The sequence below is a fragment of the Lepidochelys kempii genome, chromosome 6 (assembly GCF_965140265.1).
Source record: "Lepidochelys kempii isolate rLepKem1 chromosome 6, rLepKem1.hap2, whole genome shotgun sequence".
Classification (NCBI taxonomy): Eukaryota; Metazoa; Chordata; order Testudines; family Cheloniidae; genus Lepidochelys; species Lepidochelys kempii.
The window spans coordinates 2032227-2057952 of NC_133261.1; the positions used below are offsets into that span (position 1 = coordinate 2032227).

At 51.9% G+C, this 25726-nt stretch overlaps 3 protein-coding genes across 4 annotated transcripts; all 3 read left to right on the forward strand.

Annotated features, from left to right (window-relative positions):
• Positions 1–1423: 1423 nt before the first annotated feature.
• Positions 1424–9430, forward strand: LOC140912316 (serine protease 33-like). The gene is made up of 8 exons (XM_073346532.1): positions 1424–1725; positions 1922–2171; positions 2426–2558; positions 4242–4262; positions 4549–4711; positions 5939–6210; positions 6673–6842; positions 6977–9430. Exons 3-8 carry the CDS (start codon positions 2504–2506, stop codon positions 7277–7279), a joined length of 984 nt encoding a protein of 327 aa, XP_073202633.1. The 5' UTR covers positions 1424–1725; positions 1922–2171; positions 2426–2503; the 3' UTR covers positions 7280–9430.
• A 4373-nt stretch (positions 9431–13803) lies between these two features.
• LOC140912314 (uncharacterized) lies at positions 13804–15654 on the forward strand. The gene is made up of 3 exons (XM_073346529.1): positions 13804–13836; positions 13933–14341; positions 14930–15654. The coding sequence occupies exons 2-3, from the start codon at positions 13936–13938 to the stop codon at positions 15469–15471; spliced, it is 948 nt and encodes a 315-aa protein (XP_073202630.1). The 5' UTR covers positions 13804–13836; positions 13933–13935; the 3' UTR covers positions 15472–15654.
• Positions 15655–18094: 2440 nt separating this feature from the next.
• LOC140912312 (serine protease 33-like) lies at positions 18095–24039 on the forward strand. Of its 2 annotated transcripts, XM_073346527.1 has the most exons (8): positions 18095–18393; positions 18590–18839; positions 19094–19226; positions 20910–20930; positions 21217–21379; positions 22607–22878; positions 23340–23509; positions 23688–24039. In XM_073346527.1, exons 3-8 carry the CDS (start codon positions 19172–19174, stop codon positions 23979–23981), a joined length of 975 nt encoding a protein of 324 aa, XP_073202628.1. In that variant the 5' UTR covers positions 18095–18393; positions 18590–18839; positions 19094–19171; the 3' UTR covers positions 23982–24039. The 2 variants fall into 2 exon arrangements, with proteins under 2 accessions (XP_073202628.1, XP_073202627.1); XM_073346526.1 differs by lacking the exon at positions 18590–18839.
• The last annotated feature ends 1687 nt before the right edge of the window (positions 24040–25726 follow it).

Below are 25726 nucleotides of genomic sequence, written 5' to 3' on the forward strand. Positions count from 1 at the left end.
GCAAGTCACAAAGTTCCATGAAAGTGCCCTTACGCATGCGAAAGTTTCGCAGCCACTGGGAATCGTCCCAGACCTGCAACACTATGTGGTCCCACCAGTCTGTGCTTGTTTCCCGAGCCCAGAATCGGCGTTCCACAGCATGAACCTGCCCCATTAGCACCATGATGCATGCATTGGCAGGGCCCATGCTTTCAGAGAAATCTGTGTCCATGTCCTGATCACTCACGTGACCGCGCTGACGTCGCCTCCTCGCCCGGTATCGCTTTGTTTCTGCCCCTCTGTCTAAATTCTGCCTGTCTAGGCTGTCTGTCTCCTAATGTGTTGCATATGACCATATGTCTCTATTGTGTCCGTCTGTTGGTTTAGATTGTGTCTATCTAGATTGTGTCTGTCTGTACTGTCACCATCTGTCTATATTGTGTCTGTCTGTCGAGGACGGGTCTATCTCTTATTACCCACAATGATATAAAGTAAATAACCCCAAGAATACTGTGAATTTCCTTGGGCTGTTCTGTCCTTGGTCATTTACACAACAAAGAGAACACAAAGGACCCATGCACCTCTGAGGTACACACACACACACACACACACACGCAGACACCCACAGCAGAACCAGGTGAATCCCCTGGGGAAGCCTCCCTGACCATTTCAGGAAACATTACCCCATTCTGCACATGCCAGCAGCATCATGTTGTGAAAACACAAGGGGGCGGGGGTTATCAGCTGCACAGGACCTAGGAAAGGAATGAGGGGCCAATGCAGCTGGGACGTGGGCAGGCTGGATACAGGGAGAGTGAAAACAGGGATGAGGGGTGGAGGCCCAAGAAGCGGTTTCCCTAGAACGGTGAGAAGAGGCAGGCGATGGGGGGATTGGCTGGGTGACATTCCCCGGCAAGGCAGACAACTGACACTGGGGATTGGGGTCACTGGGGCAGCTCACTGACCATCTACTCCCCTGCGGAAGCAGAGCTGGGAGCTGCTGTGCCATGTATAAGCAGGGTCTGAATGAGCTCTCCCCTGACAGCTGGGAATGGGGAGAGACTTCAGGAGCAAATTGAATTTACATGACCACATCTACTCTGCCTAGGTACCCAGCAGACAGGAGCTGTGTTTTCAAAGTGATCAACTCTGGCTGGTGTTGGGATACAAATCACTTTAGTACTGAATGCAACAGTAGTGAAATGCTCTTACTAATATTGTTGCCTTTATTGTATGAATAAAGGGGAGCAGAACTGTGCTTAACCTGTCCCGAATGAGGGGGTCACCCTCCACTGAAGGGACCTTGTTAAGCCAGGGGCTCAAATGCCAGAGGCCTGTGAAAGTAAAAGGGGGTGGAGACAGATGTCCCCGCTAGGAGGTGTGGTCTCTCCCTCAGATTTCTCAGTCTGGTTTAACCTGTTTCCGCTTACTGTTTGAAGTTCATTAGGAGCATTTTGTTATCTTAGAGTGCTCAAATGAGAGCTGAAATCACTGGTGGTGGGGCAGTGTGTCTGCAAAAAGCTGCCAGTCAATAAAAGACTGACCTGCAGAGGTCACAGCAGAGAAGCAGGTGCCAGCAGAAGGTGACTGACAGTCAGCTGGTGGACAAGTGGCCGGCAGGGCAGCCAGCCAGAGCAAGCACTCAGATGGCAGAGCAAGCAAGGTGCCTTCTTCCCAGAGGTGGGAAGTGAACTCACACAGATGTACCTCTCAACCCTGGATCCTGTCTGACCCAGGACAAGCACTGTGAGTGGGGTGGAGTGAGGCAGCAAAGCGGGGCACAGGAAAGGCACTTTTGGCTGTAGACTGATGAACATGAGGTGGAGGGCACTGCCCCATGCAGTCTGGGGTGGGCATCCTGTTCACAGGTTTATGATTATGAATTCTGCTTGTGGCATTTTCCCTTATTAATGTTGCGTGACTTCTCTCCTTTCACTAAAAGTTTCTTTTCTACACTCAGACTCTGTGATTGCGATTGGGGAAATATTGCCTCTCAGAGGCACCCAGGGGTGGGATGTAAATTTCCCTGGTCACTGGGTAGTGGCTTGAGCCGGTTCTGTGTTGTACTGTTGAAAAGAAACCCCTAGATATTGAACGCGGCTCCGGTTGCTGCCGGCTGCACCTGGTGGAAGGGTTACTGGGAATACCCTGTAAGCCAGGAACCATTCGTTTCCTGCTACCCACGCTGCAGAGTAAGTGGGGGCTGGGAGCCAGGATGCCTGAGTCGTATGGGAGGGGAGTAGGGGCCAGTGGGTTGCATTCCTGGGTTCACTTGCAAGGAGAGTGCGGTCTACTAGCAAGTGGGAGGGGGGATGGGAGCCAGGATGCCTGGGTTCTATCCCAGCTCTGGGAGGGTGGAGCTGCCATTGGCACCTCTCATGAATTTACCTTCTGTGTGGTTTTATAGCTCTGTTTATGAATGTGACCTGTTACCTGTAAATTGCAGCCAGTGACTTTTCCCTCCCAGTCTGGGATTTGGTCCCAGCCCTTGGAGGAGCCAGCTGGAGTTGGGGAAACGGGTATCATGAGTGTTCTCAGCTGCCTGCTGGCCACCCTCCTGCTGCTGCCCCTGCTGGAGGGTGAGTGCAGGGTCTGCTGGAGTCCTGACCTTGGGAATCTGCTGGGATGAGGGATGAGGATCAGAAAGGGACAGAACAGGGACTGTGTGGGGGTGGAGGAGAGTGGTCGCTAGTGGGTTAGAGCAGAGGGTGCTGGGATCCAGGACTCTTGGGTTCTCTCCTCAACCCTGTGAGGGGAGTGGGTTTCTGTCCCTCAAACCTTCAAGCACAAGTGGGATGGAGCTGTCCATGAGGAAGTATTCCCTCTGCCAATAACTTGTGGCACTCCTTGCTGGAGGACTCTGCCCTCTGTGGGTTTCAAGAGAAAAAGGGCAGGGGTGGGGTTCTCAGCACTTACACTGGGCAGGAGGGGATGGAAGTGAGGGGTAAGGGAAAGGGGAGATGGTTTTGGGTGGGCTGGGCGAGTGCCTGTGGGAAGGGTAGGTTGTGGGTGGCAAAGGAAGGGGAGAGTGATGTAAGGCATGGGAGCAGAGGAGGGGATGGATAAGTGGGGCTGTGGTGAATGTGTGGGGCATGGGGCAGGGAATAGTTCATCGAGGTTGAGCGGGGGATGCACAACCATGGCTGAGTGAATGGGCCCTTCCCCCATCATCCATAGGGGGCAGTTATGGGGAAGAAACCCTGGATCTAGGGCAGGGGTGAGCAAACTTTTTGGCCCAAGGGCCACATCTGGATATGGACATTGTATGGCAGGCCATGAATGCTCATGAAATTGAGGGTTGGGGTGTGGGAGGGGGTGAAGGCTCCAGCTGGGGGCATGGGCTCCAGGATGGGGCCAGAAATGAGGAGTTCAGGGTGCTGGAGGGGGCTCCGGGCTGGGGCAGGGAGTTAGGGTGCAGGTGGGGGGGTGAGGGCTCCAGCTGGGGGTGCAAGCTCTGGGGTGCAGGAGGGTGGAGCCGAGGGGTTCAGATGGTGGGAGGGGGATCGGGGCTGGGGGTTGGGGCACGGGAGGAGGTCAGGGATGCAGGCTCCAGGTGGCACTTACCTCAAGCAGCTCCCAGAAGCAGTGGCATGTCCTCCCTCCGGCTCCTATGCTTAAGCGTGGCCAGGCGGCTCTACGCGCTGCACTGTCCACAGGTGCCTCCCCCGCAGCTCCCATTGGCCATGGTTGCTGGCCAATGGGAGCTGTGAGGGGTGGAGCTTGAGTCAGGGGCAGAGTGTGGAGCCCCCTGGCTGCCCCTACGCGTAGGAGCCAGAGGGGAGACATGCTGCTGCTTCTGGGAGCCACTTGGCCCCCAGACCCCGCTCCCCAGCAGGAGCTCGAGGGCCAGATTAAAACATCTGAAGGGTAGATAGGGCCCCCAGGCTGTAGTTTGCCCACCCCGATCTAGGGTCTGAGCTCTCTGTGGGGAATCTCAGGCAGAGGGGGAAAGCCTGTATCAGACTATGTCCCCCTACATACCTCACTTCCTGGGGGGTCACGCCCAAGGCCAGAGAACCATCCCACTCCATGGGAGGAGGCTGGGGACCCATGAGAAGCATGGGGGCAGGCCATGGGAGGAAGAGGGCCAGGTGGGGTTGTGAGAGGAGACATTTCAGGGATCTGCCTGTGGAAATCATGTGTGTGTGTGTGTCTGTGTGTGGGTGTGTGTGTGAGTAGGTGGGTGCAGCGCTGCCCCCTGCTGGAGGGGTCAGGCCGTGTGTGGTTTTCACACCTCACTCATCCCTCTCTTTCTCTTCTAGCTGCTGTGGAGTTCCAGTCAAGTAAGGAATCTGGACACTTTCTATCCCCAGCTCTTGGAGGGGAGGGAAGTGGGGTCTAGTGGATAGAGCGGGGGGGACTGTAAGGCAGGACTTCTGGTTTCAATCGCTGGCTATGAGAACGGAGTGGAGTCTGGTGGGTTAGAGCGGGGGTGGGCTGGGAGCCAGGACTCCTGGGTTCTATCCCCAGCTCTGGGAGGGGAGTGGGGTCTGGTGGGTTAGAGCGAGGGGGAGCTGGGAGCCAGGACTCCTGGTTTCTATTCACATCCTTCCCCACTTTTCTCCCCAGCCTGCGGGCAGTCAGTGACCTCCAGCCGCATTGTAGGAGGGCAGAATGCCCGGAACGGGGCTTGGCCCTGGCAGGCCAGCATCCGATACAATGGAGTCCACATCTGCGGAGGGTCCCTCATCATGGGAGAATGGGTGGTGTCTGCAGCTCATTGCTTCAGTCTGTGAGTACCCCCAGCCTGTCCCCTAGCTGTCCCACCCCAGAGGTGGCTGCATCTCAGAGAGGGCCGGGGATGGGGGGGGAGAGCATCCCTGTGCAGTGTCACTGTGCGGCTATAGCCCAGCTTCTAAACAATCCCCTGGAGGAACCCTTCAGTGTGCCAGACCCTCTTGGGGTCCCACTTTGCCCTCGGGGTCGGCCCCACGGCCCCACCCACTCCATGACTGAGTCTCTGGGCTCCGGGCCTCCTGCTTCAATTCATGAGCTCTGCCCAGCGAGTCCAAGGGAGACAGATCCCCGGTGGAGGCTTCTCTGCTCTTCAGGGGCCTGTGCACCTTAGCCAGAATTTGCAGTGACGCCAGGCAGCCTTGTCATACCAGGGTCCGGTTAATTAATCAACTGGACCACGGCTCCGGGAAATCCTTAGGTGAGCCCAGAGAAACCACGGGATAGATAGAAGATAGAGGGCCATCTGGCCAAGCCAACGTCCCCAGCCTGCTCTGGACTCCATTTCAGCCACTGTCTCTTGGGGTACGTTTACACTGCAATGGGGGACCCGTGGCAGGGCTGCAGTTGGCCTGGGGCAGCTAGCCGAGGCTTGAAGACTTGACCCGTCAGGGTTTTTTAGTGCTGTATAGACATATCCTGTGTCCTCCTTTGTCCCGAGACATTGAGCCTCTCCCAAACCTTGGCCAACCCTTTATCCCCTGGCTGTCAGCTCTCAGTCCTTTGTTCTCAGCTTGCTTCTGCTCAGCTTCCCTGTGGAGATGCGTAAGGAATCCAACTTCCTCCAGGTCTTTGGTTGCTGGGCCTCAGTGTTCTGACCACTGCGGTTTTCATTCTCTTCTCATCTTCTCCAGTGATATGTAGTCGGCCTTAGGTGGTCCTGTAAGGACCTCTTCAGTCCAAAACAGAAAGCAATGTAACATAACCCCTCTGCCCGGTTCTCCTGTGCTGCCCCATTGAGAGACTTAACGCTTTTGCACCCAATAGGGAAACTGAGGCACATAGAGGATTCATAAAAATATTACAGAAAATTCCCACTTTGCCACAGGCTGTTCCCCATCTGCCCCGTCCCAGTGGTGGCTGCATCTCAGCCCCAGGCAAGTCACCCTATGTGGCATTATGTGCGGCTGTTTCCCAGCTGCCCCGCCCCAGAGGTGGCTGCGTTTCTGTTCTGTGGTAGCGAGTATAATAACAAACTCCTGCCCAATGTCTCCCCCTCTCCTAGGAGCCTGCCCCTCGCTGGTTACTCTGTTTCCCTGGGGCAATTCCAGCTGAACATCCAGAGCGCAAACGCCTTCACCTCTGCTGTGTCACGGGTCATAATCCACGACAACTACCACCCCACCACCTATGCCTCTGACATAGCCCTGGTGCACCTAAGCACGCCCCTTCTGTACACCGCCTACATCCTCCCTGTCTGCCTTCCCGCCCGCAATGATTCCGTCGCCTCCGGCACCCAGTGCTGGGTCACCGGCTGGGGGAAAGTCCAGATGGCAGGTAAGATGCCTGGAGGACCTGTGTGGGGTGGGGGTTCCCCAAAGGCGACATGGGAGACCCCTTGAGCCAGGGCTGTATCTGCTGCAATGAGTCATGTCGCCGTCTCGTGGTCGCAGCCCAAACAGGCAAAGCAAAGCCCAATGGCTGCCGAAGAGAGAGATCTTCCAATGGGAGGCAGGATGAGGTGTTGGGAAGCTAGTGGGGGCAAGTGAATTAGAGCAGGGGGGGCTGGGAACCAGGACTCCTGGGTTCTATCCCCAGCTTGGGGAGGGAAGTGGGGACTGCTGGGCTAGAGCAGAGAGTGCTGGGAGCTGATACCCCTCTTGTGCTTAAAAACTCCCATTCACACCTGACCGAGCTAGATTGACCCAGATGAGGTGGGGAACAGAGAGTGAGGGATGATCCTGCCCCGGGTGGAGATGGCTGAGGTGGGCCCTGATGAGGTGTATTTTTTCTCCGCAGAAAGTCTCCCTCCTCCCCGCACTCTGCAGGAAGTTCAGGTCTCACTCATCGATGCCCAGACATGCAATGACCTCTATCGCATACCCATCACAGGGTACCCGGGGTCGCGCCCCATCAAAGATGACATGGTGTGTGCTGGCTACCCTGAAGGAGGGAAGGACTCCTGCCAGGTGAATGAATTCAGGGAAGTCCCAGGAAATCCAGACCCCGGGGCTGAAATAGTAGGGGGCTGTGGGTCGGGCTTGAGGGACACCAGGTCAGGACTGAGGGGCACCAGTCTCACTAATTCTCTTTCTCTCTCTAGGGCGATTCTGGGGGACCCCTTGTTTGTTCGCAGGCTGGCTCCTGGTTCCTGATCGGCATCGTGAGCTGGGGAGTTGGCTGCGGCCTCCCCAACCGTCCAGGGGTCTATATCCGGGTCTCCGCCTACTCCAACTGGATCCAGCAGCAGCTCCCCAGTGTGGCATTCGGGGTGGTGAATGTCACCATTAGCACTCAGTCTAATGCCGGCTACGCTCCAGCGCCCACCCCCCTGCTTCTCGGCACCCTCCTGCTGGCCAGCGCTGTCCCGGGGATGGTGCCACCGCTTTCTAAGCTGCTAATTTAACAGTCCTCCCTGCCAAGGAAAAAAAAAAAAAACATCAGAATTACAACCCATTATTATAGGGCTGGGAGGGGAGTGGGTGTGACGTGATTGACAGAATCTGTAACCGTGTAGATCACTGTTGCAACCACTGTTATACATTTGCAGCAAATATTGTCCAAAGGTTGTAGTGTGAGGTGTCTGTGGCAAGCTTATGGTTTTCTGGTCATGATGATGCTTTCTATATGTGTGTATCATTTTTGTAGTTGAAGTTATGAATATTGGCTTTGTACCATCTGTATTTCAAACTTGTGCTGTGCTTCTGGGTGACACCCCAGACAAGTTGGTGTCAGCTTGGCCTAGCCTGCTTGATGGCCCATTAAAGACCAGCAGCGACCCAATTGACCCATTGAGAGAAGGCAGATACACCTTGTGACTCAGCAAAGTATGCATGGACTTGCCCATGTGACTCCAAACTCCATTTTGCTGTAATTTTTCATAGTAAGAACAAAAAGGTGTCCTTACACCTGGAAAAGACCATAAAAGGCTGATGTCTCATCTCCATCTTGCCTTCAATCCTGCTTCTTACCTCTGCAGGGACTTTGCTACACACGGAATCTCTACACAAAGGACTGAATGGCCCGTCCCAGCTGGGGATGTTCTCCAGAGGCTTGATTTGAACCTGCCATTTATTCCATCACTGCGACAAGCCTGAACCAAGAACTTGGCCATTACAGTATGTCATTGATCCCATTTAACCTTTTCTAGCTCTCATCTGTGTCTTTTTCCTTTTATGAATAAACCTTTAGATTTTAGAGTCTTAGCCCTGGTCTACACTAGGACTTTAGGTCGAATTTAGCAGCGTTAAATCGATGTAAACCTGCACCCGTCCACACAATGAAGCCCTTTATTTCGACTTAAAGGGCTCTTAAAATCGATTTCCTTACTCCACCCCTGACAAGTGGATTAGCGCTTAGATCGACGTTGCCGGCTCGAATTTGGGGTACTGTGAACACAATTCGATGGTATTGGCCTCCGGGAGCTACCCCAGAGTGCTCCATTATGACTGCTCTGGACAGCACTCTCAACTCAGATGCACTGGCCAGGTAGACAGGAAAAGAACCGCAAACTTTTGAATCTCATTTCCTGTTTGGCCAGCGTGGCAAGCTGCAGGTGACCATGTATTGGATCATATTAAAGAAGTTCTGTATTAAAATCACAAATGAGTTTGATTCCCCAGAGTTTAAATTACTAATTAAGAAGTCTCTTGGTTTTTGGTACTGTTTCTCTCCCTCTCTAACAACAGAAACAGCACCCAGAGACTCCCCGCCCTTTTGTTGTATTAACAATTGTGATTAAAATAGAGATAGAGGATGTATGTGGATGGATGCTTGGTGTGGATAATAACTGAATGATCAGGGAGGTGCCAGCCTAAGAATCCAGTGTCCATCGGCTGAAGAAGGCGTCAAGTGGAAATAATCAGAGGACCACCCCCGGTGGGCAGACTGGAATCCACCCAACAGCCTCAAGAATGGGAGAACCAAAGAACAAGATAACATCTTGGAGCCGTCAGGAATGTGCCATCTGCTGATTGATTCAGCAACAGCATGATGAAGCAATTCCCATAGACTGGCATAGGAAGAAATTCCTATAAAAATAGACTCTAAAAAGTGAGAACTTTGGGGTCTGATTCTGCAAACCAACTTCCAGGAGCATCAGATGAGCATCTGACAAGGCCCTGCTCCCTCCTCATGTCCAGGCCACCTGGCCAGTGGCTTGGCATGAGCAACTCTAAGGCTGGTAACTATGATAACAACCTTGCAGAACCTGTGTGCGTGTGTTTGTATGAATGAATGTGTGAATAAATATGAGATTGAATGGAATGTTATAGCTATAACTAACTGCTTACTAGGATTCTTTCTGTATTCACAATAAATGTGGTATTTTGCCTTTTTCCCTTTAATAAGATCCTGCTGGTTTTTATTTTATTGGTACAACATTTTGGTGGAGAATTGCGAAAGGGGGAATATTGGTAAAAAACCTCAGTTATTGTAAATATTGGTGTGCACACCGCCAGCTCTAGTGAGCTAGGCATTTCTATTAGGTTAACCAGACCTGCTGGCCTCCGAGAAGGTAGCAGGCGACCTGCTGGCCTCCGAGAAGGTAGTAGGGAAAACAGATTAAACTAGACCTGCTGGCCTCCGAGAAGGTAGCAGGGGACCTGCTGGCCTCCGAGAAGGTAGCAGGGAAAACAGATTAAACTAGACCTGCTGGCCTCCAGGAAGGTAGCAGGGGACCTGCTGGCCTCCGAGAAGGTAGCAGGGAAGAACAGGTTAACCGGACCTGCTGGCCTCCGAGAAGGTAGCAGGGAGAAATAGGTTAACTGGACCCGCTGGCCTCTGGGAAGGTAGCAGGGGACCTGCTGGCCTCCGGGAAGGTAGCAGGGGAAAAACGCATAGATTAAGCTATGATTTCAGAATCTAGGCTGTGTCACTTGCTAAGTAATACCAGCAGTGACAAAGATATTGAAATATCCATGTTAAGATGTTTAAAAGAAAACAGGGTAAGCCAGTACCAGAGGGAGGAATGGAGTCAGAAGGAACTCCAACCTCACCTTTTGTTAAAGAAATTACACCTTTTAAACAAATCCTCCAAAAATGTGGGCACAGTCCTTGGACTAAACAAGCCCTAGCTGATGTCTGCACTATTTCGGACTTAGAGGATAGATTGGCTCAGTATATCCTCATATACAAACCTTCTAGTGCTGCCAAAAGAGATGCAGCAGCAATTTGGTTGTTGTGGGAGGCATGTAAGGCTTCTTCCCTCGGCTTGTCTTCATGTAAAGAGGAAAAGGCACAAATGGAAAAGGGAGCAGACAATTGGAAGGTGCTGGCTACAAATATCCAAAGCCAGCTGAAAATAGTGAAAGAGGCACTCCAGGAATACAAAAAGAGTGAAAAAGTTAACTCTGCAGAGGCTGGAGGGAGGCAGGTAAAGGGGGAGAAGGTCCTATGTACGGCACCCCCAGGCATAATTACAAAGAGAAAAGAGAGTAAAAAAAAAAAAAAAAAAGTTAACTCTGCAGAGGCTGGAGGGAATTAAGCAGTTAAACTTTGTATTTCACCCAAACAACTTTTAACCAAAAATGTTAAAAAGGAAAAGTGTTAGAGAAAGAGCATTCTTGGTTTCTTTGCAGCCATTCTGAAAGAAAAATGGGCCCTTTTCCAAAGGAATGTCTGTAAATTAGCCAGGCAAAAATAAACTATCTGATTAAAATCATTTGACTGGACAATTTAGTCAAATTTGCTAAAAGAACATAAGAGGGTTCTATTGGAACTTAACTGCCTCAAATGTATAAAGGGAATGTAAGATGTAAAAAACAGAGCAGTGTGGAAGGGATGTTAAGGAAAAGAAAACGTGTATGTATCTGTCTGTGTGTGTGTAAATATGTAAAGTTCTAAGGACCAGTTAGTTTTGTTTTTGTTAATGCCACTAAAAATCCATTTGACTCTTTAATTCAAAGTTGCAAAACTGACAGACCTTTTTGCTAGACACAGGTAATTAGTGTTGTTTGGCTTTGGGATTTGGCATTTAACCCTTAAAAGGTAACTCAATGCTTTACAAAATTTAAAATGTTTTTAAGTTGTGGCTGCAGCAGGGCAGTCAAAATCAGGAGAATAGAAAAAAAAATTTGGATTCTTTTTGTTTGTTTGTTTTTTGTTTGTTTGTTTTTGTAACAAAATAGCAGATGAGAGTTGTAGTAAAAAAAAAATTTAAAAAAGACAGTGCCTCTCTGAAGCAACAGCAGGGGTGAGGTGCACAAAACAAAAAGAAGCAATGTTAGAAACACTGAGTCTTAAAATGGCTCTGAGTAATCAGACTGTCACTTTGATAAAGGTACATGAAAACTCTGTAAGCAAAAAAAGAAATAGTTACACCTTATGTAAAAATGGATCTGGATAATGTTATAGAAGTTAAACTATGGAAGGAATGTGCATTTGCCCCAGAACATGTGCAGGGTATATTGTAGAAGGGGCAAAAGAAATGCAAACATACCATGCTACTTAATTAAAATGCTATTAGGGCTCCAAAGGGAGCCACAATAGGTTGGGTTTTCTTTTTCAGATTGCTGTGTGTTTTGGAAGCAGAAGTTAAAAGTAATCAAAACTCTGGTGAAAGTTGATTGTGTCCCTTTTAAGATAGAGTCTCTGAGCTGCTGATGGCTTTAAATCCAAAAGCAGGAAGTTTCTGTGAAAATGCAAATGACCTAAATGATAAAGGAAGGAAAGAACTAGCCGCACAAAGGAGCTGCAGATAAAGGACATACCTGGTCAGCAAACAAATTGTCTAAATAAAAGGCATGGGATAACAAGATAATTTTAATAAATTTAATGATAATAAGTATCCCTGTAACAACGTATAGTGTGTATGATTTTTGGAAAAATCCTTTAAGGTCGTATGGTAATGATGCTTCTCAGTTATTACCTGTAGATAAAACTTAAAGCTTAACACAGCAGGAAAAACATTATAAACTTGGTCTGCTGTATAAGAAGGAAAACTCAGGGATTTAATGACTAAACAGTGGGATAATTTCCCCATAACCCTTAAAAGATAAAAGCCTTTGAAACCTGGCCTGCCTATAGAACAAAAACAGGAAAATGTGGGGGCAATTCCTCTGTTTTGCCTGCAATCAGCAAGGGTATTTGTAAAAGAAATATTTTAAGCAATAATCTGCCACCCCAAAAGGGGTAGAAACATGTTCTTTTTGTCTTTCAGAAAATCAGGAAAAGCTGCCAGCTGAAAAGCAACCCAATACCATGAATCTACTGTCACAATAGAAATTGTGTTTTGTGTTCTATGTTTTGTCTTGTGTTTTGTGTTGTTGCTCGCACTGTTGTGTGTTTAAAAAAAAAATACTGAAGACCTGCAGGAACTTAAAAATAAATTAAGCTTTCTGTCCCAGCTACAGGACAGCCTGATACAAAAACAAGTACATGCCAATGTAGACTTGGTCCAAATTGGTCTGGGTAACCTAAACGGCCAATGGAATCTTTAGTAATGGCTTAATACTACCACATGGCTTATCCATAAGAAAAAAAAAATATTAGAAATAGGAAACTACACAGCCATAGCTATGGGATGCACTGAAATGCAGATACTTGCACTAGCTACTTTGGAACACAAAATGTTCTGCGTCATATTGGGAAATATTAAGGGTTTGATGCATTTGTTAAAAAAGAAAGAGATCATTGTTTGACACTTATCAATATGAATGGATGCAACATGTTTCCACTATTGTAAACCAGACTTGTTAATGGGAGAAATTGTTGTCAAAATTGCACACCAACAGTCCCTGGAGGCAAAGGTATTGAAGGTTAACCCACTCCCCATATTACACATGGGATCCTTTTGGCTACCCTGGACCTTGAGCCAGTGAGCTGGGGAGGGAGGGAAGCTATTGGACACTAGAGGTTGTACCGAATGGACTCCTCAAAAGTGGGTGTGCCTCACCTTGCCTGTTGCCCCAGAACCTTGTAGTAAAGATACATCACTAGGATCATGTATGTGGCATGAATTGGAATCACAAACTCAAATTGCCTCACAGTACTTTCTCTTGAATAGGCTACATAGAAAGTGACACTGACGATTATAAATCTTAGTGTCAAAAGGGGGATTATGTTGGATCATATTAAAGAAGTTCTGTATTAAAATCACAAATGAGTTTGATTCCCCAGAGTTTAAATTACTAATTAAGAAGTCTCTTGGTTTTTGGTACTGTTTCTCTCCCTCTCTAACAACAGAAACAGCACCCAGAGACTCCCCGCCCTTTTGTTGTATTAACAATTGTGATTAAAATAGAGAGAGAGGATGTATGTGGATGGATGCTTGGTGTGGATAATAACTGAATGATCAGGGAGGTGCCAGCCTAAGAATCCAGTGTCCATCAGCTGAAGAAGGCGTCAAGTGGAAATAATCAGAGGACCACCCCCGGTGGGCAGACTGGAATCCACCCAACAGCCTCAAGAATGGGAGAACCAAAGAACAAGATAACATCTTGGAGCCGTCAGGAATGTGCTATCTGCTGATTGATTCAGCAACAGCATGATGAAGCAATTCCCATAGACTGGCATAGGAAGAAATTCCTATAAAAATAGACTCTAAAAAGTGAGAACTTTGGGGTCTGATTCTGCAAACCAACTTCCAGGAGCATCAGATGAGCATCTGACAAGGCCCTGCTCCCTCCTCATGTCCAGGCCACCTGGCCAGTGGCTTGGCATGAGCAACTCTAAGGCTGGTAACTATGATAACAACCTTGCAGAACCTGTGTGCGTGTGTTTGTATGAATGAATGTGTGAATAAATATGAGATTGAATGGAATGTTATAGCTATAACTAACTGCTTACTAGGATTCTTTCTGTATTCACAATAAATGTGGTATTTTGCCTTTTTCCCTTTAATAAGATCCTGCTGGTTTTTATTTTATTGGTACAACACATGCAGAGCTCATCAGCACAGGTGACCATGATGGAGTCCCAGAATCGCAGAGTCCCAGAATCGGTCCAGCATGGACCGAACGGGAGGTACGGGGTCTGATCGCTGTTTGGGGAGAGGAATCCGTGCTATCAGAACTCCGTTCCAGTTTTTGAAATGCCAAAACCTTTGTCAAAATCTCCCAGGGCATGAAGGACAGAGGCCATAACAGGGACCCGAAGCAGTGCCGCGTGAAACTGAAGGAGCTGAGGCAAGCCTACCAGAAAACCAGAGAGGCGAACGGCCGCTCCGGGTCAGAGCCCCAAACGTGCCGCTTCTATGATGAGCTGCATGCCATTTTAGGGGGTTCAGCCACCACTACCCCAGCCGTGTTGTTTGACTCCTTCAATGGAGATGGAGGCAATACGGAAGCAGGTTTTGGGGACGAAGAAGATGAGGAGGAGGAGGAGGTTGTAGATAGCTCAAAGCAAGCAAGCGGAGAAACCGGTTTTCCCGACAGCCAGGAACTGTTTCTCACCCTAGACCTGGAGCCAGTACCCCCCGAACCCACCCAAGGCTGCCTCCTGGACCCAGCAGGTGGAGAAGGGACCTCTGGTGAGTGTACCTTTTAAAATACTATACATGGTTTCAAAGCAAGCATGTGAAAGAATTACTTTGCCCTGGCATTTGCGGTTCTCCTAGATGTAGTCCTAAAGCCTTTGCAAAAGGTTTCTGGGGAGGGCAGCCTTATTGCGTCCTTCATGGTGGGACACTTTACCACTCCAGGCCAGTAACACGTACTCGGGAATCATTGTAGAACAAAGCATTGCAGTGTATGTTCGCTGGCATTCAAACAACATCCGTTCTTTATCTCTCTGTGTTATCCTCAGGAGAGTGAGATATAATTCATGGTCACCTGGTTGAAATAGAGTGCTTTTCTTCAGGGGACACTCAGAGGAGCCCATTCCTGCCTGGCTGTTTGCCTGTGGCTAAACAGAAATGTTCCCCACTGTTAGCCACGGGGAGGGGGGAAGGTTGAGGGGGTAGTCACTCGGTGGGAGGAGGCAAAATGCGACCTTGTAACGAAAGCACATGTGCTATGTATGTAATGTTAACAGCAAGGTTTACCCTGAAAGAGTGTAGCCACTGTTTTATAAAATGTGTCTTTTTAAATACCGCTGTCCCTTTTTTTTTCTCCACCAGCTGCATGTGTTTCAATGATCACAGGATCTTCTCCTTCCCAGAGGCTAGTGAAGCTTAGAAAGAAAAAAAAACGCACTCGCGATGAAATGTTCTCCGAGCTCATGCTGTCCTCCCACACTGACAGAGCACAGACGAATGCGTGGAGGCAAATAATGTCAGAGTGCAGGAAAGCACAAAATGACCAGGAGGAGAGGTGGCGGGCTGAAGAGAGTAAGTGGCGGGCTGAAGAGAGTAAGTGGCGGGCTGAAGACAGGGCTGAAACTCAAATGTGGCGGCAGCGTGATGAGAGGAGGCAGGATTCAATGCTGAGGCTGCTGCAGGACCAAACCAGTATGCTCCAGTGTATGGTTGAGCTGCAGCAAAGGCAGCTGGAGCACAGACTGCCACTGCAGCCCCTCTGTAACCAACCACCCTCCTCCCCAAGTTCCATAGCCTCCTCACCCAGACACCCAAGAACGCGGTGGGGGGGCCTCCGGCCAACCAGCCACTCCACCACAGAGGATTGCCCAAAAAAAAGAAGGCTGGCATTCAATACATTTTAAAGTTGTAAACTTTTAAAGTACTGTGCTTAAAGTGCTGTGTGGCATTTTCCTTCCCTCCTCCACCACCCCTCCTGGGCTACCTTGGTAGTCATCCCCCTATTTGTGTGATGAATGAATAAAGAATGCATGAATGTGAAGCAACAATGACTTTATTGCCTCTGCAAGCGGTGATTGAAGGGAGGAGGGGCGGGTGGTTAGTTTACAGGGAAGTAGAGTGAACCAAGGGGCGGGGGGTTTCATCAAGGAGAAACAAACAGAACTTTCACACCGTAGCCTGGCCAGTCATGAAACTGGTTTTCAAAGCTTCTCTGATGCGTACCGCGCCCTCCTGTGCTCTTCTAACCGCCCTGGTGTCTGGCTGCGCGTAACCAGCAGCCAGGCGATTTGCCTCAACCTCCCACCCCGCCATAAACGTCTCCCCCTTACTCTCACAGATATTGTGGAGCACACAGCAAGCACTAATAACAGTGGGAATATTGGTTTCACTGAGGTCTAAGCGAGTCAGTAAACTGCGCCAGCGCCCCTTTAAACGTCCAAATGCACATTCTACCACCATTCTGCACTTGCTCAGCCTGTAGTTGAACAGCTCCTGACTACTGTCCAGGCTGCCTGTGTACGGCTTCATGAGCCATGGCATTAAGGGGTAGGCTGGGTCCCCAAGGATACATATAGGCATTTCAACATCCCCAACAGTTATTTTCTGGTCTGGGAATAAAGTCCCTTCCTGCAGCTTTTGAAACAGACCAGAGTTCCTGAAGATGCGAGCATCATGCACTTTTCCCGGCCATCCCACGTTGATGTTGGTGAAACGTCCCTTGTGACCCACCAGAGCTTGCAGCACTATTGAAAAGTACCCCTTGTGGTTTATGTACTCGGCGGCCTGGTGCTCCGGTGCCAAGATAGGGATACGGGTTCCGTGTATTGCCCCACCACAGTTAGGGAATCCCATTGCAGCAAAGCCATCCACTATGACCTGCACATTTCCCAGGGTCACTACCCTTGATATCAGCAGATCTTTGATTGCGTAGGCTACTTGCATCACAGCAGTCCCCACAGTAGATTTGCCCACTCCAAATTGATTCCCAACTGACCGGTAGCTGTCTGGCGTTGCAAGCTTCCACAGGGCTATTGCCACTCGCTTCTCAACTGTGAGGGCTGCTCTCATCTTGGTATTCATGCACCTCAGGGCAGGGGAAAGCAAGTCACAAAGTTCCATGAAAGTGCCCTTACGCATGCGAAAGTTTCGCAGCCACTGGGAATCGTCCCAGACCTGCAACACTATGTGGTCCCACCAGTCTGTGCTTGTTTCCCGAGCCCAGAATCGGCGTTCCACAGCATGAACCTGCCCCATTAGCACCATGATGCATGCATTGGCAGGGCCCATGCTTTCAGAGAAATCTGTGTCCATGTCCTGATCACTCACGTGACCGCGCTGACGTCGCCTCCTCGCCCGGTATCGCTTTGTTTCTGCCCCTCTGTCTAAATTCTGCCTGTCTAGGCTGTCTGTCTCCTAATGTGTTGCATATGACCATATGTCTCTATTGTGTCCGTCTGTTGGTTTAGATTGTGTCTATCTAGATTGTGTCTGTCTGTACTGTCACCATCTGTCTATATTGTGTCTGTCTGTCGAGGACGGGTCTATCTCTTATTACCCACAATGATATAAAGTAAATAACCCCAAGAATACTGTGAATTTCCTTGGGCTGTTCTGTCCTTGGTCATTTACACAACAAAGAGAACACAAAGGACCCATGCACCTCTGAGGTACACACACACACACACACACACACGCAGACACCCACAGCAGAACCAGGTGAATCCCCTGGGGAAGCCTCCCTGACCATTTCAGGAAACATTACCCCATTCTGCACATGCCAGCAGCATCATGTTGTGAAAACACAAGGGGGCGGGGGTTATCAGCTGCACAGGACCTAGGAAAGGAATGAGGGGCCAATGCAGCTGGGACGTGGGCAGGCTGGATACAGGGAGAGTGAAAACAGGGATGAGGGGTGGAGGCCCAAGAAGCGGTTTCCCTAGAACGGTGAGAAGAGGCAGGCGATGGGGGGATTGGCTGGGTGACATTCCCCGGCAAGGCAGACAACTGACACTGGGGATTGGGGTCACTGGGGCAGCTCACTGACCATCTACTCCCCTGCGGAAGCAGAGCTGGGAGCTGCTGTGCCATGTATAAGCAGGGTCTGAATGAGCTCTCCCCTGACAGCTGGGAATGGGGAGAGACTTCAGGAGCAAATTGAATTTACATGACCACATCTACTCTGCCTAGGTACCCAGCAGACAGGAGCTGTGTTTTCAAAGTGATCAACTCTGGCTGGTGTTGGGATACAAATCACTTTAGTACTGAATGCAACAGTAGTGAAATGCTCTTACTAATATTGTTGCCTTTATTGTATGAATAAAGGGGAGCAGAACTGTGCTTAACCTGTCCCGAATGAGGGGGTCACCCTCCACTGAAGGGACCTTGTTAAGCCAGGGGCTCAAATGCCAGAGGCCTGTGAAAGTAAAAGGGGGTGGAGACAGATGTCCCCGCTAGGAGGTGTGGTCTCTCCCTCAGATTTCTCAGTCTGGTTTAACCTGTTTCCGCTTACTGTTTGAAGTTCATTAGGAGCATTTTGTTATCTTAGAGTGCTCAAATGAGAGCTGAAATCACTGGTGGTGGGGCAGTGTGTCTGCAAAAAGCTGCCAGTCAATAAAAGACTGACCTGCAGAGGTCACAGCAGAGAAGCAGGTGCCAGCAGAAGGTGACTGACAGTCAGCTGGTGGACAAGTGGCCGGCAGGGCAGCCAGCCAGAGCAAGCACTCAGATGGCAGAGCAAGCAAGGTGCCTTCTTCCCAGAGGTGGGAAGTGAACTCACACAGATGTACCTCTCAACCCTGGATCCTGTCTGACCCAGGACAAGCACTGTGAGTGGGGTGGAGTGAGGCAGCAAAGCGGGGCACAGGAAAGGCACTTTTGGCTGTAGACTGATGAACATGAGGTGGAGGGCACTGCCCCATGCAGTCTGGGGTGGGCATCCTGTTCACAGGTTTATGATTATGAATTCTGCTTGTGGCATTTTCCCTTATTAATGTTGCGTGACTTCTCTCCTTTCACTAAAAGTTTCTTTTCTACACTCAGACTCTGTGATTGCGATTGGGGAAATATTGCCTCTCAGAGGCACCCAGGGGTGGGATGTAAATTTCCCTGGTCACTGGGTAGTGGCTTGAGCCGGTTCTGTGTTGTACTGTTGAAAAGAAACCCCTAGATATTGAACGCGGCTCCGGTTGCTGCCGGCTGCACCTGGTGGAAGGGTTACTGGGAATACCCTGTAAGCCAGGAACCATTCGTTTCCTGCTACCCACGCTGCAGAGTAAGTGGGGGCTGGGAGCCAGGATGCCTGAGTCGTATGGGAGGGGAGTAGGGGCCAGTGGGTTGCATTCCTGGGTTCACTTGCAAGGAGAGTGCGGTCTACTAGCAAGTGGGAGGGGGGATGGGAGCCAGGATGCCTGGGTTCTATCCCAGCTCTGGGAGGGTGGAGCTGCCATTGGCACCTCTCATGAATTTACCTTCTGTGTGGTTTTATAGCTCTGTTTATGAATGTGACCTGTTACCTGTAAATTGCAGCCAGTGACTTTTCCCTCCCAGTCTGGGATTTGGTCCCAGCCCTTGGAGGAGCCAGCTGGAGTTGGGGAAACGGGTATCATGAGTGTTCTCAGCTGCCTGCTGGCCACCCTCCTGCTGCTGCCCCTGCTGGAGGGTGAGTGCAGGGTCTGCTGGAGTCCTGACCTTGGGAATCTGCTGGGATGAGGGATGAGGATCAGAAAGGGACAGAACAGGGACTGTGTGGGGGTGGAGGAGAGTGGTCGCTAGTGGGTTAGAGCAGAGGGTGCTGGGATCCAGGACTCTTGGGTTCTCTCCTCAACCCTGTGAGGGGAGTGGGTTTCTGTCCCTCAAACCTTCAAGCACAAGTGGGATGGAGCTGTCCATGAGGAAGTATTCCCTCTGCCAATAACTTGTGGCACTCCTTGCTGGAGGACTCTGCCCTCTGTGGGTTTCAAGAGAAAAAGGGCAGGGGTGGGGTTCTCAGCACTTACACTGGGCAGGAGGGGATGGAAGTGAGGGGTAAGGGAAAGGGGAGATGGTTTTGGGTGGGCTGGGCGAGTGCCTGTGGGAAGGGTAGGTTGTGGGTGGCAAAGGAAGGGGAGAGTGATGTAAGGCATGGGAGCAGAGGAGGGGATGGATAAGTGGGGCTGTGGTGAATGTGTGGGGCATGGGGCAGGGAATAGTTCATCGAGGTTGAGCGGGGGATGCACAACCATGGCTGAGTGAATGGGCCCTTCCCCCATCATCCATAGGGGGCAGTTATGGGGAAGAAACCCTGGATCTAGGGCAGGGGTGAGCAAACTTTTTGGCCCAAGGGCCACATCTGGATATGGACATTGTATGGCAGGCCATGAATGCTCATGAAATTGAGGGTTGGGGTGTGGGAGGGGGTGAAGGCTCCAGCTGGGGGCATGGGCTCCAGGATGGGGCCAGAAATGAGGAGTTCAGGGTGCTGGAGGGGGCTCCGGGCTGGGGCAGGGAGTTAGGGTGCAGGTGGGGGGGTGAGGGCTCCAGCTGGGGGTGCAAGCTCTGGGGTGCAGGAGGGTGGAGCCGAGGGGTTCAGATGGTGGGAGGGGGATCGGGGCTGGGGGTTGGGGCACGGGAGGAGGTCAGGGATGCAGGCTCCAGGTGGCACTTACCTCAAGCAGCTCCCAGAAGCAGTGGCATGTCCTCCCTCCGGCTCCTATGCTTAAGCGTGGCCAGGCGGCTCTACGCGCTGCACTGTCCACAGGTGCCTCCCCCGCAGCTCCCATTGGCCATGGTTGCTGGCCAATGGGAGCTGTGAGGGGTGGAGCTTGAGTCAGGGGCAGAGTGTGGAGCCCCCTGGCTGCCCCTACGCGTAGGAGCCAGAGGGGAGACATGCTGCTGCTTCTGGGAGCCACTTGGCCCCCAGACCCCGCTCCCCAGCAGGAGCTCGAGGGCCAGATTAAAACATCTGAAGGGTAGATAGGGCCCCCAGGCTGTAGTTTGCCCACCCCGATCTAGGGTCTGAGCTCTCTGTGGGGAATCTCAGGCAGAGGGGGAAAGCCTGTATCAGACTATGTCCCCCTACATACCTCACTTCCTGGGGGGTCACGCCCAAGGCCAGAGAACCATCCCACTCCATGGGAGGAGGCTGGGGACCCATGAGAAGCATGGGGGCAGGCCATGGGAGGAAGAGGGCCAGGTGGGGTTGTGAGAGGAGACATTTCAGGGATCTGCCTGTGGAAATCATGTGTGTGTGTGTGTCTGTGTGTGGGTGTGTGTGTGAGTAGGTGGGTGCAGCGCTGCCCCCTGCTGGAGGGGTCAGGCCGTGTGTGGTTTTCACACCTCACTCATCCCTCTCTTTCTCTTCTAGCTGCTGTGGAGTTCCAGTCAAGTAAGGAATCTGGACACTTTCTATCCCCAGCTCTTGGAGGGGAGGGAAGTGGGGTCTAGTGGATAGAGCGGGGGGGACTGTAAGGCAGGACTTCTGGTTTCAATCGCTGGCTATGAGAACGGAGTGGAGTCTGGTGGGTTAGAGCGGGGGTGGGCTGGGAGCCAGGACTCCTGGGTTCTATCCCCAGCTCTGGGAGGGGAGTGGGGTCTGGTGGGTTAGAGCGAGGGGGAGCTGGGAGCCAGGACTCCTGGTTTCTATTCACATCCTTCCCCACTTTTCTCCCCAGCCTGCGGGCAGTCAGTGACCTCCAGCCGCATTGTAGGAGGGCAGAATGCCCGGAACGGGGCTTGGCCCTGGCAGGCCAGCATCCGATACAATGGAGTCCACATCTGCGGAGGGTCCCTCATCATGGGAGAATGGGTGGTGTCTGCAGCTCATTGCTTCAGTCTGTGAGTACCCCCAGCCTGTCTCCTAGCTGTCCCACCCCAGAGGTGGCTGCATCTCAGAGAGGGCCGGGGATGGGGGGGGAGAGCATCCCTGTGCAGTGTCACTGTGCGGCTATAGCCCAGCTTCTAAACAATCCCCTGGAGGAACCCTTCAGTGTGCCAGACCCTCTTGGGGTCCCACTTTGCCCTCGGGGTCGGCCCCACGGCCCCACCCACTCCATGACTGAGTCTCTGGGCTCCGGGCCTCCTGCTTCAATTCATGAGCTCTGCCCAGCGAGTCCAAGGGAGACAGATCCCCGGTGGAGGCTTCTCTGCTCTTCAGGGGCCTGTGCACCTTAGCCAGAATTTGCAGTGACGCCAGGCAGCCTTGTCATACCAGGGTCCGGTTAATTAATCAACTGGACCACGGCTCCGGGAAATCCTTAGGTGAGCCCAGAGAAACCACGGGATAGATAGAAGATAGAGGGCCATCTGGCCAAGCCAACGTCCCCAGCCTGCTCTGGACTCCATTTCAGCCACTGTCTCTTGGGGTACGTTTACACTGCAATGGGGGACCCGTGGCAGGGCTGCAGTTGGCCTGGGGCAGCTAGCCGAGGCTTGAAGACTTGACCCGTCAGGGTTTTTTAGTGCTGTATAGACATATCCTGTGTCCTCCTTTGTCCCGAGACATTGAGCCTCTCCCAAACCTTGGCCAACCCTTTATCCCCTGGCTGTCAGCTCTCAGTCCTTTGTTCTCAGCTTGCTTCTGCTCAGCTTCCCTGTGGAGACGCGTAAGGAATCCAACTTCCTCCAGGTCTTTGGTTGCTGGGCCTCAGTGTTCTGACCACTGCGGTTTTCATTCTCTTCTCATCTTCTCCAGTGATATGTAGTCGGCCTTAGGTGGTCCTGTAAGGACCTCTTCAGTCCAAAACAGAAAGCAATGTAACATAACCCCTCTGCCCGGTTCTCCTGTGCTGCCCCATTGAGAGACTTAACGCTTTTGCACCCAATAGGGAAACTGAGGCACATAGAGGATTCATAAAAATATTACAGAAAATTCCCACTTTGCCACAGGCTGTTCCCCATCTGCCCCGTCCCAGTGGTGGCTGCATCTCAGCCCCAGGCAAGCCACCCTATGTGGCATTATGTGCGGCTGTTTCCCAGCTGCCCCGCCCCAGAGGTGGCTGCGTTTCTGTTCTGTGGTAGCAAGTATAATAACAAACTCCTGCCCAATGTCTCCCCCTCTCCTAGGAGCCTGCCCCTTGCTCGTTACTCTGTTTCCCTGGGGGAATTCCAGCTGAACATCCAGAGCGCAAACGCCTTCACCTCTGCTGTGTCACGGGTCATAATCCACGATAACTACCACCCCACCACCTATGCCTCTGACATAGCCCTGGTGCACCTAAGCACGCCCCTTCTGTACACCGCCTACATCCTCCCTGTCTGCCTTCCCGCCCGCAATGATTCCGTCGCCTCCGGCACCCAGTGCTGGGTCACCGGCTGGGGGAAAGTCCAGACGGCAGGTAAGATGCCTGGAGGGCCTGTGTGGGGTGGGGGTCCCCCAAAGGCGACATGGGAGACCCCTTGAGCCAGGGCTGTATCTGCTGCATGAGTCATGTCGCCGTCTCGTGGTCGCAGCCCAAACAGGCAAAGCAAAGCCCAATGGCTGCCGAAGAGAGAGATCTTCCAATGGGAGGCAGGATGAGGTGTTGGGAAGCTAGTGGGGGCAAGTGAATTAGAGCAGGGGGGGCTGGGAACCAGGACTCCTGGGTTCTACCCCCAGCTTGGGGAGGGAAGTGGGGACTGCTGGGCTAGAGCAGAGAGTGCTGGGAGCTGATACCCCTCTTGTGCTTAAAAACTCCCATTCACACCTGACCGAGCTAGATTGACCCAGATGAGGTGGGGAACAGACAGTGAGGGATGATCCTGCCCCGGGGGGAGATGGCTGAGGTGGGCCCTGATGAGGTGTATTTTTTCTCCGCAGAAAGTCTCCCTCCTCCCCGCACTCTGCAGGAAGTTCAGGTCTCACTCATCGATGCCCAGACATGCAATGACCTCTATCGCATACCCATCACAGGGTACCCGGGGTCGCGCCCCATCAAAGATGACATGGTGTGTGCTGGCTACCCTGAAGGAGGGAAGGACTCCTGCCAGGTGAATGAATTCAGGGACATCCCAGGAGATCCAGGAGCCCGTGTCTGCAATTGGAGGGGGCTGCGGGTCAGGACTGAGGGACTCCGGCAGAGCTGGGGAGGGTCAGGTATGTAGTCCCTCGGGGCTGCAGATTGGGATTGAGGGGCACTGGTCTAACTGGTTCTCCGTCTCTCTCTAGGGCGATTCTGGAGGACCCCTTGTTTGTTCTGAGGCTGGCTTCTGGTTCCTGATCGGCATCGTGAGCTGGGGAGTTGGCTGCGGCCTCCCCAACCGCCCTGGGGTCTATACACGGGTCTCCGCCTACTCCGACTGGATCCAGCAGCAGCTCCCCAGTGTGGAATCCGGGGTGGTGAATGTCACCATTAGGAGTCAGCCTAATGCAGGCTACACTCCAGCGCCCACCCCCCTGCTCCTCATCACCCTCCTGCTGGCCAGCGCTGCCTTGGGGTTGGGGCCACTGCTTTGTTTCTGAGCTGTTAATTTAACAACCAGGCCTGCCATGGGGGAGACAAGGCATGGTTATGGGGCTGGGAGGGGAGTGGGGTCTAATGGGTTAGCACATGGGGAGCTGTGCACCAGGACTCCTGGGTTCTCTCCCCAGCTCTGGGAGGAGAGGGGGGTGTAGTGGGTTAGAGCAGGGGACAGGGGCTGGGAGCCAGGACTCCTGGGTTCTCTCCCCAGCTCTGGCAGGGGAGGCAGTTTTAGTGAGTTAGAGCAGTGGTTCTCAACCGGGGGCCCACGGACCGCTGGTGGGGTGTAAGCCATTTCAGTGGGTCCATGAGCCTCCTTGCCCTATATGGCTAAAGCTGGGAGCCCAGAATTCCAAGCCCCAGGGCCCCATGGGGCTAAAGCCCTGAGCCATGGCTCCCTATGAGGCAGAAGCCCTGCTCACCCCTGCCCTGCATGGGTAAAGCCCCCCAGACCTGTGAGGCAGAAGCCCCCGTGCCCACATCTAGCGGCTGAAGCCAGAGCCCCAAACCCCCGCCCCCCATCTACACACACACACACAGAGCTGAAGCCTGGAGCCCAGGACCCCGCCCCTCCGCTGGGCCCTGGAATTGAAATAACAGGTTGGGAGTCCTCAGAAAGAAAAACCTTGAGAACCCCTGAGTTAGAGAAGTGGGGGCTGGGTGTCAGGACTCCTGGGTTCTATCCTTGGCTCTGGGAAGGGAGGGGGGGGTCTAGTGGGTTGGAGCAGGGGCTGGGAGCCAGGCCTCCTAGTTTCAATCTCTGGCTCATCCACAGATTTCCCACGTGACCCTGAGCAAGTCCTGGGTCCCTCTGAGTCTCAGTTTCCTTCAGTGTGAAAGCGGGAGAATAAACCTGTGTTTGTTTGGAGCAGGTGTTCAGACAACACGTTTTTTGGTGTCCTCAGGGTGCAGCCACCAACTCTTGCTCGTGGCTGCTCTGAGACTTTTTCCTAAAATACTTAATTTACTTTAGGAAAAACAAATAAATCTGCACATACACATGTCCACATCATTGTCATTTATTTATGTAGGGTTTGTTTTGTTTGTTTGTTTGTTTGCAGACTCAATAATAAAAATAACGCACAGTTGTTTCTATTCTTTGCTGGAGCTAAACAGAATAGAAGCACTAATTAGGTGCTTTCCACGTTCTTGTCTTTTGTTATCGTTTCTTTTGCTTTTTTGGGAAAAGGTCGCTGTCGCGGACTCACAGGTCATGGCCACACCGGTGCGGTCCCTGGGGGGAACCCCCTTCAGTGTGACAGCCCTTCTCGGGGGTCCACTCTGTCTTGGGGGTTAAGCCCTTCCACCACCTGGAGCCGCACCTCTCTGAGCCTTAGCATGCCAGTCTCTCGCCCGTGGGCCCCTCAGCAAGTTCACTCGCTCTGGACCCCTGGGGCCTCCACTCCCAGAGGGAATAATGCCCCCCCCCCCCCCGATCTCCAGACCGGAGCGACTCTCAGCCAGTGTAACACAGGAGGGTTTATTGAGCATCTGAACACAGCGTAGGACCTCTCAGGGCCCTCAGGCCTGGCCTCCCTCAGCAGAGCACATCCCAGTCTCCCCTGCATCCAGGTGGGCTCTGCCTACTCCCTCTCCCCAGTCCCATGAAGCGAGCTGTAGCTCACGAAAGCTTATGCTCTAATAAATTTCTTAGTCTCTAAGGTGCCACAAGTCCTCCTTTTCTTTTTGAGGATACAGACTAACACGGCTGCTCCTCTGAAACCTGTACCCCCTTCAGGGTCTTTTT

Bases quoted from the DNA above. Each gene is read 5' to 3' on its own strand.
- LOC140912312 (XM_073346527.1), top strand. From the start codon at position 19,172: ATGAGTGTTCTCAGCTGCCTGCTGGCCACCCTCCTGCTGCTGCCCCTG. The intron at 19,227-20,909 runs GTGAGTGCAGGG...TTTCTCTTCTAG, and splicing joins GCTGCTGCCCCTGCTGGAGG to CTGCTGTGGAGTTCCAGTCA. The intron at 20,931-21,216 runs GTAAGGAATCTG...TTTTCTCCCCAG, and splicing joins TGCTGTGGAGTTCCAGTCAA to CCTGCGGGCAGTCAGTGACC.
- LOC140912314 (XM_073346529.1), top strand. From the start codon at position 13,936: ATGAAGGACAGAGGCCATAACAGGGACCCGAAGCAGTGCCGCGTGAAA. The intron at 14,342-14,929 runs GTGAGTGTACCT...TTTCTCCACCAG, and splicing joins AGGTGGAGAAGGGACCTCTG to CTGCATGTGTTTCAATGATC.
- LOC140912316 (XM_073346532.1), top strand. From the start codon at position 2,504: ATGAGTGTTCTCAGCTGCCTGCTGGCCACCCTCCTGCTGCTGCCCCTG. The intron at 6,211-6,672 runs GTAAGATGCCTG...TTTTCTCCGCAG, and splicing joins GGGGAAAGTCCAGATGGCAG to AAAGTCTCCCTCCTCCCCGC. The intron at 6,843-6,976 runs GTGAATGAATTC...TTCTCTCTCTAG, and splicing joins GAGGGAAGGACTCCTGCCAG to GGCGATTCTGGGGGACCCCT.